Source organism: Cornus florida, unplaced genomic scaffold, assembly GCF_030987335.1.
Source record: "Cornus florida cultivar Cherokee Brave unplaced genomic scaffold, ASM3098733v1 CherokeeBrave_3.0.0_Hap2_Chr06, whole genome shotgun sequence".
NCBI classification, from domain to species: Eukaryota; Viridiplantae; Streptophyta; class Magnoliopsida; order Cornales; family Cornaceae; genus Cornus; species Cornus florida.
In genome coordinates this window covers 88,892,310-88,908,531 of record NW_026775576.1, presented here as the reverse complement: position 1 = coordinate 88,908,531, position 16,222 = coordinate 88,892,310, and the positions used below count along the sequence as shown (strand labels likewise).

At 36.8% G+C, this 16,222-nt stretch overlaps 1 protein-coding gene across 1 annotated transcript; it reads right to left on the bottom strand.

Moving 5' to 3' along the window:
- Nucleotides 1-4,902: 4,902 nt before the first annotated feature.
- LOC132312698 (S-type anion channel SLAH2-like) lies at nucleotides 4,903-12,441 on the bottom strand. Its single transcript, XM_059811168.1, has 8 exons — nucleotides 12,197-12,441; nucleotides 12,030-12,095; nucleotides 10,678-10,821; nucleotides 9,399-9,591; nucleotides 7,319-7,834; nucleotides 6,249-7,019; nucleotides 5,665-5,696; nucleotides 4,903-5,570 (listed from the first exon to the last, which is right to left on the bottom strand). Exons 4-8 carry the CDS (start codon nucleotides 9,573-9,575, stop codon nucleotides 5,177-5,179), a joined length of 1,890 nt encoding a protein of 629 aa, XP_059667151.1. The 5' UTR covers nucleotides 9,576-9,591; nucleotides 10,678-10,821; nucleotides 12,030-12,095; nucleotides 12,197-12,441; the 3' UTR covers nucleotides 4,903-5,176.
- Nucleotides 12,442-16,222: the final 3,781 nt, after the last annotated feature.

Sequence of the window (16,222 nt, the reverse complement as noted above, 5' to 3'; positions counted from 1 at the left end):
TTTATATGGCTGAAAATCTTTCTTGATCGGTAATCTATGTTCTACCAATTTTCTAGACAGGTCAGGCATCTCTTCATAACTCCAAGCAAAGCAATCCTTATATTCATTTAATAATTTAATCAAATCGGCCTGGAATTTAGGCTCAAGCAAAGCACTAACAAATAATGGCCGATTATCTTTTTTAGTACCAACATTTATTTCCAATAAAGGATCTTGCACCTCTGCTTTATTATCTTCCATCCTGGAAGGGGCTGACTCCAAATCTTCAAGTTGGATTGCATCCAGTTTTTCGAAACCCTCTTCAATTATATCGGCCGTGCTGGCCGATACCTCTTCATATAGTTGTTCTTCTTTGGCCAGTCTCTTCTCAGCCAGATATGCTTTCAGTCTGATGCAAGCGGCCCTGAAAGCTTGCCGCTTCTTTTCTTCATTGGTTTTGTGATCCATCAGTAACATCTTCAATGTCCTTGATGGTCGACCTGAAAATATCAATTTTCGGCCGAGCTGCTTCTGACAATAATTCTTTAATATCAGCATTAATTAAATTCTTCTTCATTGTTGCCGCTGCTGGTCGTCCCATCCTGTTAATGCCAACAAATTTGATAGGTACAACAGTTTCATCATAAAGTGCAGCCTCAGCCGAATACACCCTAGCTATAAAGGGTTTGTTATCGGCCTCAACAATTTTTACCTCATTTCCATCCCAAAAAATCAACATTTGATGCAAGGTTGATGGGATGCACATGTTAGGATGAATCCAATCTCGGCCTAAAAGGAGATTATAGGCCGCGGTTGAATCAATGATAAAGAAAGCCGTAAAGGATGTCTTACCGCCAATAGTAATATCCAAAGGTAGAATACCTTTGGTGTTACTAGATCCTCCATTAAAACCACTGATGGCCACGTCGGTCGGAACTACATCATCCATGGTTTTACCCAATTTCTTCAAAGTAGTTGATGGAATGACATTCACCACCGAACCATTGTCAACCAAAACCCTATTGATTGGCTGACCCTCAACCCATACTTTAACATACAACGGCCTCAACTGCTGTGTCATGGACAAAGGTGGTTTTTCAAAAATGATTTTATCGGCCTTAGATGGCTGATCCTGAGAGATCAATCCTATCCCGGCCGATGAACTTGTCGAATCGTTCTTAATTTCTGAAGATTCAGCCTTTTCCTCCTGCTTGGCTGACTCAACATCCCTGTTCACCGTTGGTTCTATCCTTGCTTCAAACACAGAAGGCAAAACAAATACCATGTTATAATTTACCTTATCCGGAAGAGAACCAAAACGAATTCTGTACTTGGCCGCATGCTTTGGATCCTGGTCGGGCTGATCATCTGTTTCTTCATAAAAGCATGCCTTATTCTCTAAGGACGTAGCGACCCCCATGTCTTCAGCCACCATTGGTTCATTTTTCCTTTCTAGTTGATCATGGTCGATCTTGTCCTCCTTCCTTTTGAGTTCTGCATCCTCCTTTTTTGGGTACGTGTAGGAGGCTGCTTAGGAAACTTTGGGTGACTTACTCGAGTCCATCTGCCATGGTCAACCAAAGGAGGTCTAACCGTTCTTACACGGCTAGATTCTTCTCCTTTTTGAACCCATATTTCTGACTGAATTGTTGGTTTCCTTTTGAAACTAGGATAAAAATGTTGGTCTGGCAGGACTCTATCGGCCACCGATGACCGAATGATTCTCACTGCCCTCGGCCCATTTTCTCTAAATATTGATCGATTGATTTCTTCATGATTCTGTCTATTGTGTCCTTTTAGCAAAACGATTTGTTTGTCGGCCAACAAATGATCAAAAATTTGTTCTGTTTTGGCCAGATCAAACGTATAAACCTTACCAGTATCAGTCGTACCCTTCCTGGCCGATGAAGTCGATGGCTGAGTACTACTGGTGGATACATTTGGTTTTGTTAAAGCGTCACATACATAAGGCTTCTTTAGAATGATTTCGGCTAAATTAGCTTCAAAATCTTCCTCTTCAACCACATTAGTTGAATAAACTTCATAGTTGGGGTCCCTATAGTACGTACCTTTAGAGGAATTTTTTCGTTCTTTCTCCTCTTTGAGAACCAACTCATACCTGGTAGCTTTCTCGGCCAGGTCATACATGTCACGAAATGGAACTCCTTCAAACCTCTTCCGAAGTTCAAAATCAAGGCCGTTCAAAGCCAAACGAATGTACTCCTGTTCTGGAAGAGGTACACGACATCTTAATCTTGCTCTCCTGAATCTTGCAATGAATGTCTCGACCGATTCACTAGGCAATTGACTTAGCCTGGATAAATCGGCCAGAGTAGGTTCTGTCTCTGTACGGTAGAATTGATTGTGGAATAATTCCTCCATCTGTGGCCAATTAAAAACAGAGTTAGGAGGTAGACGAATATACCATGAAAAAGCTGCCCCTATCAAAGAGTTAGGAAAAAGTCTCAATTTCAACCACGGGCTAACACTGGCCTCTCCACATTGAACCGTGAATCGGCCAATGTGTTCCACGGTCGATTGATTCCCCTCTCCACTAAAGGTTACAAAGTCAGGGACTTTATATCCTCTAGGGAACTCAACTTGGTCTACCACTTCTGGATAAGGAGTTCTATAAATTGGTCGGCCGGTACCTCTAAGTTCCAGGCCATATTCTTCTGTGAGTAAATCAGCTAATTGTCTTCTATCTAACATGACTTGAGGTGGCTGATTTAATATTGGTGGTACCTGATTAAAAACTGACGGCTGATTAGCCGCTGGTTGATAGCAATTCGGCCAATCATGTGGCTGATTAGCCATATTCTGCCCCCTGAGCCCTACCTGTGGCGGCACATGAGTATACAGTGGGTTCGGTGGCCTCCACCTGATCTGATTGCCCCCCGAGTTCAAAGGCATCCGAGGAGGGTTTGGTAGAATTACCTGTGGCTGCGAACCTACTACTGGTGGCTGATTAGAACCTGCCAACGTAGGCTGAGGATAGCTTTCTGCCCAGGTGAGTAGCGTATGAACCGGCTGACTTGATGTTGCAACTGGTTGGAGTGTCACTACTGGCGGCCATGGCTGTGATGTTTCAATGGCCCTCTCTGGCCGAGCAGCTTGGGATAGATTCGGCTGAGAAGCCGATTCCTGATTGTTGGAGCTGCTAGCTTGAGTCGGCTTGTTCAAAATAAAGGCTGAGAGTTGGGACATATTTTCATGCAAGTCGTTGTAGCGTGCTCCCATCCTTCCCATTACATCTACCAAGGAGCTAACCTGTGCCTGAAGTACGGCTAACTCATCAGTAGGACCTGCTGCAGAGTTCTCAGCCTGTACTGGCTGATCGCCTTCCTCCAAATCTTCATCAGTAGCCACGGCCTTAGAATTTTTTGTGGGCCGCGGCATATTTGCCTCTTTTATAACACTCTAGTAGTGGTCCCACCGGGCGTGCCAAAACGTGTTCGCGCGGTTTTTGTTCCCTACGCCGGTCGATAGACTCTTCGCGGGCGTGCCAGAGTATTTGTACAAAATACCCAAAATATGTAATTGAACACCAGCCTATCCCTTTTTCCGATGGCTGACTCTCAGGCGATTGTGTGGGAGAGAGACTAGTAAGAACTCCCAGCAAGGTTCTTTTATGCCTTGTTTGTAGCAAGGACTTTTTAGAGTGTCTAAAGAAATGCAACGGCTGATGAATGTTCGAATGGATGGAATAGCCGAGTGAAGACAGGCGGCAAGAACTTAATCGATCGCCGGCCGAACGTGATGGCGAGAACTTAATCAATCGCCATCAGCCAAACACAATGGCAAGAATTTAATCGATCGCCACTAAAACGTGATAGCAAGAATTTAATCAATTGCCATCAGCCAAGTAATGACAAGAATTTAATCAATTGTCACTACGATTCAATGGCAAGAATTTAATCAATTGCCATTGAATTGAAAGCTTAACTAAAATTGCGTAATTAAAATTGGCATAATTGAAATTGAAAGAAAGTAAATGGCTGAATCGAAATAGTTGACAATGATCTAATCAATTGCCATTAAATTGAAATAAAGAAATTGATAGGAAAAATGACGTAGAGTCAATTGAAAACATTTTTAGTTGAAATGCATGTTTTGTGGTGGTGCTGGACGAATTGGAAATGGAATACAATACTTCTATTTATAGAAGTTCTATCTCAACTTATTTTCCTAATTAATTGTTAGAAAATCTCTTTGCTCCTTGATTTTCTTCACTTTATTACTCAAACTAAACCACGTTCCAGTAGTCTTTTGCGTCTCTTCTCTTCTTGCTTCAATAGGAAAGTCCTTGCTGAAATCTCTCATTGATCCAGTCAAATGCAAGTTGTCGAGAAATATGCTGAAAAGTTGCTGGAAAGTTGCTAACTTTTAGCAACTCCTTTCCTTAAGTTAGGCTGAAAACTTCCCTTAAATGGCTGGAAGACCATTTATAACTTTTGCCCAAATTATCCCTCACGTGACGGCCTCTCCTTTGAATTCCTTATTCCTTTGCAACGAAATTCCTATTTCATAGGAATCTCATTCCAACTAAATCTCTTTTATCCAAACTCAAATAATATATTTGAATTAACTCAAATATTAATTACCAAATTTCAGCAACAACCTTATTGGATAATGTGGCTAAATTTCTAGATTTTCTCCTCTTGTTTCTCAATTGGCCGACTTTTCTTGAAATCATACTAAACAAGTGTCGGCCCATCGCTGGTCCACGTCACCGCTGAGGTGGCTGCCAAGTTTTGGTGCCAACAGGTATACAGTATCTATCAGACTCCACGCTACCCATCAATTTCAAATTCACTTCTATTTTGGGTTTGTCATACTTTCTTACCCACATTTTGTACCATAAAACTTAGCTCACTATAACTAAAAGAGAGAGATTTAAAATATGAACACTCTGGATACTAAAAGAGATTTATTTTCAGAGAGAAATTAGCAGTTTATTAAGAAAAAAAGACACAAATGTCAAATATGAACACTCATAACTTACAATCTTGCCACTAGTTCATACATAATTCTCCCCCTTTACGACGTAAACCCTCATTTTTCCCTTTGTACATCAAGTTCACCGGAACTGTCAAAACTTTGAACCTAGCCCCTCGCTTGTTGAACGGTGATAATTCACACACGACAAGGATTTTCTCATTGTGTTGGAACACAATGAGAGTGATTGTTGTTGACTTCAGGTCAGGCTAGAAATGCAAACCTCTTTAGTAGTGGAGCTTGGAGGTTTCAAAGCAGCCTCAATATCTTTGCTATCTGAGTCTGCAAATTTAAGATAATTTTCAATGTCTTTGGTGTCTGAGCTGCCAGTTCTCCGATGGTACCATTTCCGGGATGTTTTTGGCTTTCTGTCGCTAATTGCAATGGCATTGTCATTTGGGAAGAGATCTCGGAGCACGAAGGCGTGGGAGATAGTTGTTATAAGCAGTGCTGTTACTGTGAGTGTGGCAGCGATACAAAGCACAACAGAAAGGCATTTAGTTACTATGTTTGTGACCTCGTTTGAGTACTTGATTGTTGCAATTGCAGCTCCCGTCATTGGAAAAGTGTAGGCCCACCAAGCCAATGAGAACCTGTAAAAACAGTGAAAATGAACTTTCAGAATATAAAACCAAAAGAGGAATTGGAAGGCAGTTTCAGATGCCAAGTATGTAAGTCGTACTATACCTGAACCCTCGAAAGAAATTAACCCGAACAGCCTGTAAAAACAGAGAAAAAGCAGCCAAGTTAGAGCCAGCAACCATAACGAAAAGAACTATTACTTGTGTCAGTGATAGGGCTGCAACTTGGTTCAATTTACCATCAAGTTGCAAGGTACGTAAGACGGAATCAAAAGCCAGACCAAACTTAGGTCCTTTGTCATCCCACTCCTGAACAAAGCCCTAATGGTCTTGTTTGGTTGGTGAAAACAGCCTAGGAATATATTTTCTTTACAAGAGTAGATCCTTCCCAGAGTTGGTTAAACAAACTTCTTGTCTTCACCAATGACTCAATGAGTTAGGTTTTACAAGAGAAAATGTATAAGGGCCTCGGAAAGCCTGTCTGTGAAGTTCTAAGGGTTCTAGCCCAAGCTGGATTATACTTGCCCATTAATTTAGTAGCAACCTGTGAAGCTAAAACATAATTTTGGTACCCACATAAAAAATACTGCCATAATGTTACATAAGAAAGGATCCTAATGTGCCTGGCTGAGATTAAGTGAAGATGACAGTGCAAATAATGCATGTGTTTTAAGTGGCAGAGAGACTAACCAGAGAGAAATAGAGGAACAAGGCAATGAAGTAAGCAATTCGTGAACCATAATCAAAGGAGCCTTGAATATTTGCCCAAGCCATAGACGCAACGCTGGGTGCTGCAACAAACAGAAAGAACACAGGATGGAGCTCCTTAGGGAGTGTCTCATTTGTTGGAAGTCTCTGGTAGAGAGTTACAAATAAGACAGTGTAGTGAGCCAATCCAACAGCAAAGAAGAATAGAGGTCCTTCTTTTAGTCCCATTGATGCACCAAGTAATGCTCCGACAAAATTTCCAACAATGGCAAGATGGTTTGAAGGATTAGCCACCTTTGAGAGCCTGCGCTGTCCTCCCGACATCCACTGTCCATAGATCTTAAGCTCTAGACAAAAGATTGGTATCATAAGAATGTACCAGAGAGCTGCATGCAGGTTTTGAGTAACAGAAGGTGGAACTCCAAGAGCTAAGAACAAAAAGGCTATCCATGGGGCAAAGAAGAAGTTAACACGGACTGGGTGGTAGTACTCACGACGGACCGCTTCAAAGTAGAAAATCACTTTCAGAGAGTAAATGAAAGCTACAATGGCTACTAGAGCAACAGATATGCACCACAGTATGAGGTTTACATGCAGGCTTACATGGAGGAATTTCATGGAAGCAGAAATGGCCAACATTTTCCACAGTATGGCTTGGCTACTTATGCCAAGGCAGATACCAAATGAAGAGATGGGATAGCGAAGAAGAAATGGCCATTGCTTGTCTTCTGGAAGCAGTATTTCCTCTGAAGCCTGTAGAATAGAGATTATATATCACATCTTCCGAGTTTCAAATAATGGCATTTTTATATTAATATTCAATTCGGGAACCACATAAATTATAAAATGTGCGTAATTTTATCTATTACATTAATTTATTAGGGCATATGTAATAAAAATAATTCATAAAGTGATAAATGAAGTTGTCCGGTAGACGTCTAGAATAGGTGATGTCAATTATGAAAATTGCAAGATATGTTGGACTCAAAAAATTCAGGAAAAAAAAAAAAAAACTAATTTCATGGATGGGTAGGAGGGTAGAAAGCACATACCCGAAGGGTATCCAACTCTGGCCCTTCCAAGGCATCAAAGTATCGAGCCGCAGGTAAAGTCTCCACCTCCACATTCTGAGACATGTTTGCTTCTAGCCCACTTTCCCTCTGCTTTCCATGCAAATTTGATAATTGTCTCTCAAGTTTCCCAGACCATGTTTTGAATGAATCAAATCTGTTATCCTTCAGTCTCTCAATCCTTGGATTCCTAAGCGGAAGCTTTGGACGGTAGGGAAATTTTCCATTTGCAACTGCCTCATCAAATGCAGATCCTGTAGGTATTGGCTGAGAGTGAAATTTTGCCTGATTTGCCACTTTGGAGCCAGCAGTATTCAATGTAGCGGAAGAATTTGCAATATCATTGTCAAAAATTGTTTCCTCGTCTTTGAAGGGAACTCTTTTACTGCTATGTAAATGAACATCCATAGGAGAGGACGGCATGCTGATACAAACAGAATGCATTCTTTGGTGCTGGGGAAGATCAGTCTGGTTTTCAGAAACTTCGGCTTCAGTTCCCTGTTGCAAATGAAAAAGAAAATATTAAGCCAATGCAATAACACTCTACCTAATAGTTGATCCACATGAGGCAACAAAACAAGCACAAATTTTACAACTTTTGCAAATATCAACAACAAAACAAACTACTGGCCAGGTTGACAAAAAATAATTTAAAAAAGCAGCCTGAGTTTATTATTAAAATCCAGAGTCAGATAAATATTGTAAGTAGACGCTACCAGAATTCTTAAAGTGAATATATAACAAGGCCAATGCTAGTCAGGCCTAGCTTTGGTCTTATTTTGCACAAAGTGGCTGCTCTCATACATGAAACCACATTCTCACATATCTCAGCCCAGGTTTTACCATTGAACCAAGTAAAGTCACTTTTCACTATTGCATGTGGCATCAAATCTTAAATCAACTGAACAGGATGGGGACTATAACTCAAAAGATGCAAATTGAAAGAAATATAATTATTTTCTCCTATGAAAAAACTAAATTGTTAGTAATAAGAGGAAAATTATTTGACCCAATTTGCAAATTTATTAAGTTTTGCATTAAAATTTCCCTGTAGAACTCATCTCATTCAGGTGTAAATAATTTCCCAGAACAGCCCAATTTATCTTATTTTTTGAGCTTCGACTGAAAGAAGAGTGCTTCGATACTTCTTATGCTGCAAAATGAAACAAGTTGATGCCTCTTATCGTGAGTATGATAGGAGTCATCTCAATTGTAATGGCAAGTTCTGAAAATTGACTCTTCTGAGTAACAGACCTGAGTTCCAAAGTCACACTCACAAATGTGAGTTTTACAGCTTGGTCTTGCTATGTGTGGATCAGATTATATTTCTTTTTTCTTTCAGGTTTTAAGAACATTACGATACCATGTATCTAAGAACAAAGCATTAGAAATCTAACACCTTCTGATAGAGTGTTATCAGAGTTCATGCTGATGCAAAAAAAATGGGGAAAAATAAAGTGGTAAGTAAATATTGTTAGAAGTTAATTCAAACGTAACTTCATTGTTATCTTATTGTATTTGAAATTAAAATAAGTTGGTAGGATAGGATAAAGAGTTTTTGAATTACTATATCTTATCAATTAGTTTTTCTCTGTGTCTATTTAAGGAAGCACTGTGTAATAAGATTTCGATGCATCACCAAATTAACAAAATAGCCTGTTTTACTTTTACGTATATTTTCTCAATCCTTCTTGGTATTTTAAAACTATAGCCAAAAGCACTAACAAAATATCAGAGTTGATTGTTAGTCACAATGACATGCATATGCTAAATATTAAAGCCTAAACCAAGCTAAGCACCATATGATAGCTCAAACTAATGTAACTGAATGAACTTGCCATAAAAATTAGTCGTGGCCCACAAGCCATCTCAGGTTTCACTCATGATGCGTCGAAGAGCTACATCGGGTAGCTCAGCTTCTATACCACCCTAAAAAGAAAAGATATCCTCAAGAAAACCATGTCTAAGGACAAACCTACCACAAATCTAAAGAGTCATATAGAAATAAATGTTTACATGGATATGCTAGACCATCAAGAACAGAACAACGATTAAAACTTACGGCAGCTGAGGGGCTGAAAGAATTGAAGCCGGTTGGTTGAAACTGATCATTCAAAGTACTCTGTCCTTTAACACCATCAAACTTGGCCCCTTCATTTGCAGTTATAAATTTGATGAGTGATGGAATCACTTCAGGGGAATTCTGCTCTGCCAAACCCTGATGTTTGCTGTTTTCCATGATAAAGCAACTATACCTACAAATTAAATGGTTCTGTTATACAGGGTTCTTATAATAATTAAAGAGCAAACACTAGATGCCGCTTTAAAGAAATGAAGATACATATGGAGCATATCCGTGTTAGCTGTCATTAAATGCACTAGAACTCTCATCCATACCAGCATACCACTCATCACTCGTAAAGTATGAACTTTCAATTTCATCTTTCTATTGCCTTATTTGATAAAATGATTATACACGTCTTCCTCAAATTTAACAAGTATTAACCCCATTTCCATCGCATTTTATACCAGTTTATCATCCGAGTCCAAAGCTATCTCCTTCAAGGTAATACTTGAAAGAACCAGTGTCAGGTAATCTCATAAATTCAGATATGGTCACGAAGTAACCCTATCGTGACAGAAAGAACAAGGGGAATTAAATTACTTCTGGCATAAAGTTCAAGAAATGGTATGCATTTTCTGGTAGTATTCTATTTGAAACAAGAACGATCAATTGGCGACAACCCTAACAGGGCAGAGCAATATCTGAACTAATTCAAGCACTTTATGACAATATGCTCATTTCCATCTTATGTTACCAATTTTTAGAGTCTGTACAACAAAAAATCAGACTCGTTACATAGATGACGTCGACATGAAAAAATTCAGAAGAGGAATATTCACATAATTTGGTGCATTCCAGAAACGTAAAATAAATCAGTCATCGCAGTTCATATGACGGTATTACAGAAAAGGGAATCTCTTAACCGAAATGGAATTATAGGAGAACTTGCAGATTAGAGAGACAAACATGCTTTTCATTTAGTCATTTTCTTGGCATCGAACTAGCATGACAAATTAATAAAAAATCAACAAAATTTTACTGTGACATGCACGAGTGTTGATAGAAGACAAGATGGTATCTCATGTATTTAATCTATGATCCCAAATTTCAATCCCTCTAAAGCCCCAAACATTAGCATATCAAAAGAAGCAATCTATAGACTCTGAATTGAACCTTCATTTGTATAATTAATAAAGTATTCACAACATCCCGTACATACAGCAAGATGAATATATCAGTAACTACATACCAAAAAATAAGTAATACAAATTCTAACCTTAAAGCTCCTTAGTGATAATGTCAAAAACAATTTGGACCTTCAACACCAATAGCACTCTACCAAGCAAGCAGCTCTGCACGCAGGTTGATCCAAGATCCAAGTTCCGTCGAAGCACCAAAATATGGTATACTCTTCTCTTCACTGGAGAAAGCAAGTTAATTACAAGAGAATTCTCATCAAAAATAGTGTTTTGGGAAAAGCAGTGAGTACAGGGTGACAAAGTCGGAACTTAAAAATATCTAACACACGCCTACCGGCAATAGGAGCCAGTATAAATAGAATTAGCATGCAATAACCTTGCTTTCACACCATGTATAATAAGTACAGCTGCTTCATGTGACAATGACATTGATTCAACAGATAGACGAGGAAATAAAAAGTTCTTTGGTTAGGTGAGCAAAACAAATACAGGCTTGAAATTTTGTCAGCACCAGCAATTTTCAATGTTTTATACTTTAATGAACAACTCAGGTTTGACAAAATTCATTAAGAAAACTACTTTTAGTACTTAGAGCGAGTATAAAAACAATTGATTAAATCAGTAGCAAAATATCAAGAAATATGATGTAATGCTTCAAAGCGGAAAATGTAAAAATGCAATTAGGAATTGTCATAAAAAATTTCTCCTCCTTCACAAAAACATTTAGTTTGATAATAATTATAAAAGAGGAGAGATCATCATAATACTAAATTTCATGGAATTGTGGAGGTGGGTGAAGCACTTTTTTTAGTTTTCCCTTCAAAGAAAAAATTTCACTTCATTTACAGAACAAAGTAAAGAAGAATAGAACTTTTGTTCTATTATACACTCGGTAACCATAAATCAAACAAGAAGAAACAGTTGAAAATATTTTAACTGCACAAAGTCCTTTTTCATTTAAAAATTTAACCTCAACTTTTCATAACTAACAGTTTTAAGTACAGAGGTTGATTTAATACCATAAGCTTTGTACTTGAAAGAAAGAAAAATGAAGATCCCGACAAAATTTTGATTCAAGAGTTTACAGAATAATGGGATTAACAAGACATAGGTGGCAAAAGAAGCACATGGATGGTGTTGTTTTCTTGGCCTCTTTGAAGGCTTAAAGGATTGTTTTGGCCCTGTGTTTGTTCTCTTGGGATGCGTTCCCCTTTTGAAAAAAAAAAAACAGAAGCACATGGATGGGTACAATTAAGTTGGCTGATATTAACAGCTGGCTGATATTAACAGCTGAAAAAATAAATAGGAAGCTGAACATCATGAATTGATATTTATACACAATGCATTTGGCAATACCAATCTGTCAAACCAAATGAAATTTATTTGTAATTCAAATTCAAATCATATAAAAAGGCAAGTTCTTGATTACCTCAAAATCCTTGACTATGATTTACGGGAATGGAGGCATCTCTCCACCGTCAATTTTGGATACAGCCTAGAAAATCAAACACGAAACCAACAACAACTGCATCAACGAGTCAAACATGTAATGCAAAATTTATACAGATCAGTAGCAGAACAGTAGTCCCCACATACAGCAATGACAAGCTCACGAAATATTAATTAATCCCGTAAAGAGTAATCTACTTTCTAAATCAATCCATCAAAGCTGTAGAAAAAGACATGTTGAGCTGAATCCAACCCGATTCAAGCTGGACACTCGCAGAATTAAATCCCACCAAATTTCGGTTTCATACAAAAATTATATATATATATATATATACACACACACACACACATAAATGTATGTATATATATGTGTAAAAGATCATAATGAGAGAGATAATGTTCAAAAGGCAATGGTGGTGGTGCAAATGTGACTCGATTATAGCTTTATGAACGTCAACCACAAAGTTGACCTAATATAACACTTGGATAAACCGTACAATAGAGAACGAAAGTAGATCTTCGTCAATGCAGAGAAAAAGAACATTATTCAGTGCTGAGTTGGATTCCATTTTACCTGTTTGGTTACTAAGAAACTGCAAGAAAATCAAACCATAATATTTGCACATCAAGTATCTAGCTGGGTTACGATATAGTAGTAATAACTTAATTCAAATTAGTTTAATAGCTCCAACGATGATCTTAAATACAGGAGTACAAAATCTTTATGGCTTGATTGGTGGCCGAGAAAATAAAGGAAAGAAAATGAATCGAAATGGAATTTGAGAGAGAGAAACGAGTGTGGACCACAGTGGAATGCACGACCATTGAGAAGAAAAATGGCGTGGATTTGAATTGCCAACTTTGGACCGCTGTCTTTTCGCGCCAGTCCAGCATTGGTTAGTCCCCGCCACTATGGTGTGATTAGACCGTACGATCCATCTTCTATCACCACCGTACGATCCATCTTCTATCACCACCGTACGATCCATCGTGGGCAGATATGGTGAAGAAACCACTACCTAGACCTAACATTCTAATATATGTTTATGTATAATACAGTATATTATTAGATCAAAAGCGTTAAAAGTTCAATTAAATCAAAGTTTATTTTATTGAATATTTTATTATGTCAAAAAGAGCCTCAATGTCCTTAAAGTTCAAGTAAAAATCAAAGTTACATGGTTGAATATTTTATCATGTTAAAAAGAACCGTTACATGTAGTTTAATATTTTATATTAAAAAATTCTCGAATAGTAAGTTGACTTACTTGTTAGGAAATTGATTAATTGGCATTAAAACAGAATAATATAGACTGAGATAGTGGTGTTATCTAATGAATGCATTATTAATACTGTATACCTCAACTAAAAATATATTCAGAAAGTCAAATCAATGTAGGTTGTAAGTTGAATTTTTTATTTTATTATTATTATTTTTTTTATGTTAGTGGAAAACATGCTTCTAAGTTCTAAATTTAATTGTGTTACAAAGGGATACAATAAAATTGAAAATTGAGGTCTTAAAAATTAGTATTGGAAGTGCTGAATAATTTAAGCAGATGAATTTTTTAAAACATAAAACTTAATGAAAACCTTGTAAATTGGATTTATGTTTTTACAATATTGAATGTAATTAATTACATAATATTAAAGGCATTTGATGCAAAGTATTTAACTATATTATGATGTTATTAGCATAATTGTTTAGTGGCAATGCTAAAAAAACTGATAATAAGCATGAATACGCACGTTTTACTTTAGTAATCACCCTTCTTTTTTTTTTTCTTTTTTTTTTTTTTTTTAATTCTAAAGATTGAATCTATATCTAGTTTTCCTCCCGCTAACTTGTAGGCAAAGTTTTTATCAAACAACACATTGTTTACATTAAAAAAGCAAATGGCCAACTTTGCTATTATTATTCTTCTTCTTCTTTTTTTTTTTTTGGATAATTGGGGTGATCGAATTTTGCTCCAACTAATTTATGGACTCGTGCAAAGTGACTCCTTCATACAAATCAAGTAAAATTTAGACAATGTTTGCGATCGTAACCTCTAAAAAATTAATTGCACTCGAAATAATTCGAATCTAAAACAATAGGCTCAACATCAGATTTCATGAACATTGTTGGTTGACATGGTTTATTGGATTTAATTATTCAAATTTGTGTTTCCTTCACTATATAAATTGTAATTGTTGTAATTTATTTATATATATATATAAATTGTGTAGTGAAAATAAAAAGAAAAGGAATAAAGAAAAAGAAAATGTTTTTGGTGGTGGGACCCACCACCTCTTTTAAAGGCTAAGAAGCCATTTAGGCCTCTCACTTCTCTTCCTCTCCCATAACTATCTCTCTCATTCTCTTTCTAGATTTTTCTTTTTCCTTTTGCTTCAAAAATTCAAACCTTGATATCTCCCTCACCATTTGGAGTTTTTAAATGCCATTTGCGGCAAATTAAAGAGCGCGTCGAGATCTTCGATTTGATCGGAGCAAAGGTGGTTTTGGTGCACCCTAAGAATTTCGAATTCTAGGATTTGGATGCGACAAATTTGAGGGTTTTCTACAAAATTGAGGTAGGGGTGTTCTAATCCATGACTTCTTAGATTTTTGTGAATTTTTCTCTTTAATTTGACCTTAAGCATACTTAATTTTAATTATCTTGTCCATTGCTATTGTGGTTGTATGTGCTCAAAATAACGAATGTGTTTTACATGCAAATTGGGTTATATACATGGCTATTTACATTATTGTGAAGAAGTATGTCTAATTTTAGTATATTGTGTGACTTGTGAATTTCCAATTGCTATGGAAATTGATGTTGTGGTTGTGAAATATTTGTTTGGAATTTTCTATCAAAAATATATATATAATAATAATAATAATATTAATAATAATAATAAAATGATGATAATATAGAAGAGTATGTAAAATTTTATTGTTGAATTTGGCATTCGGAAGCATGAAGTATTCATGCATTCATTGGGAAAAGTAAAAGGAAAATGTTTGTTTTAAAAACAAATGAAATTGTTTTTGGAAAAAAAAGTTTTTGAAATTGGTCGGAAGGTCGTTTCTACACGCCAAATTGATGTAGTGAATGTGCAGTTTAAGGAAAACCTTTTAGGTCAAATTTAAATTTATAAAAACCACTACTACTAACGTAGCAAGAGTGAGTAGGGATCGTCCCAAGGGATTGGAGTCGTACTACTTTGTGGAATCACAAATTGGGTTAGTAGGTCGGGTGATCAAACAAATGGTTGATTGGTTGATTAAACTATAGAGCAAATTAAACTAAATAATTGAATGCAAATAAGAGTAAGTAAGAGAGAGAGAGATCTTGGGGTTTAGAGGTCACCACCAAGCAATGCTTTTCTACACCCTTAACTAGTGACTAATGAGGGTAATGTGTGTTGCAATATTGATGTGTGTGTGTGTTTGGTTGATTCAATTAGCAAGGGTGACCAATTAAGCATACATTGTCTAATCAACATGTGAAAAGCACAATATATCTAGCAATTAAGTATATATTGTTTAAATAGCATGTGAAAAACACAACATATCTAGCAAGTCATTAATCCTTTCATTAAGCTCACAAGCCAAATACACTACAAGGTTAGAGACATATGCTACTTGCATTCAAAAGTATGAAACATCAAACAACAAACATGGATTGTCCTCCCATCTAACAACTATGCTACCCCTACACTACAATTAAGCTAATGACATGAAATTAAACTAATTAAGCTAAGGGAGAGGTACAATCCATCAAGAAATGAGCATGGACCATCTAGAAAATCGCAAGAGCATTCTTTTAAGCACAATGTTTTGACAATCTAGATCTATAGCATTAATACACATAGACATGCATCAATAACACAAGAAATAGAGACAAACACATGAACATCTATTCTAGCATACATAAACATATGGATAGAATGAAATGATCAATTGGAAGCATTAAACCACATAAATCATTGAATAAACAAGATCTATATATATATAAATGTCAAAACATGTATTACAACACTAATCCCTCAATAATATACAAAATCAGGATGTAGAAAGCATGCTTGAGGCTAACTTTAGCCCCAAGAAGATGTCTAGCCACTCATGGTAGTGCTTCTCCAAACCTCAAGGGCAAACTCCATGGTAGAGGTTTGTTCCTTGGATGATGA

Excerpts from the sequence above, each read along its gene's own strand:
- LOC132312698 (XM_059811168.1), bottom strand. The coding sequence starts at position 9,575 with ATGGAAAACAGCAAACATCAGGGTTTGGCAGAGCAGAATTCCCCTGAA. Across the intron at positions 7,020-7,318 it reads CAGAGTTGGATACCCTTCGG|GCTTCAGAGGAAATACTGCT; the intron begins GTATGTGCTTTC and ends TCTATTCTACAG. Across the intron at positions 5,571-5,664 it reads AATTTCTTTCGAGGGTTCAG|GTTCTCATTGGCTTGGTGGG; the intron begins GTATAGTACGAC and ends CTGTTTTTACAG.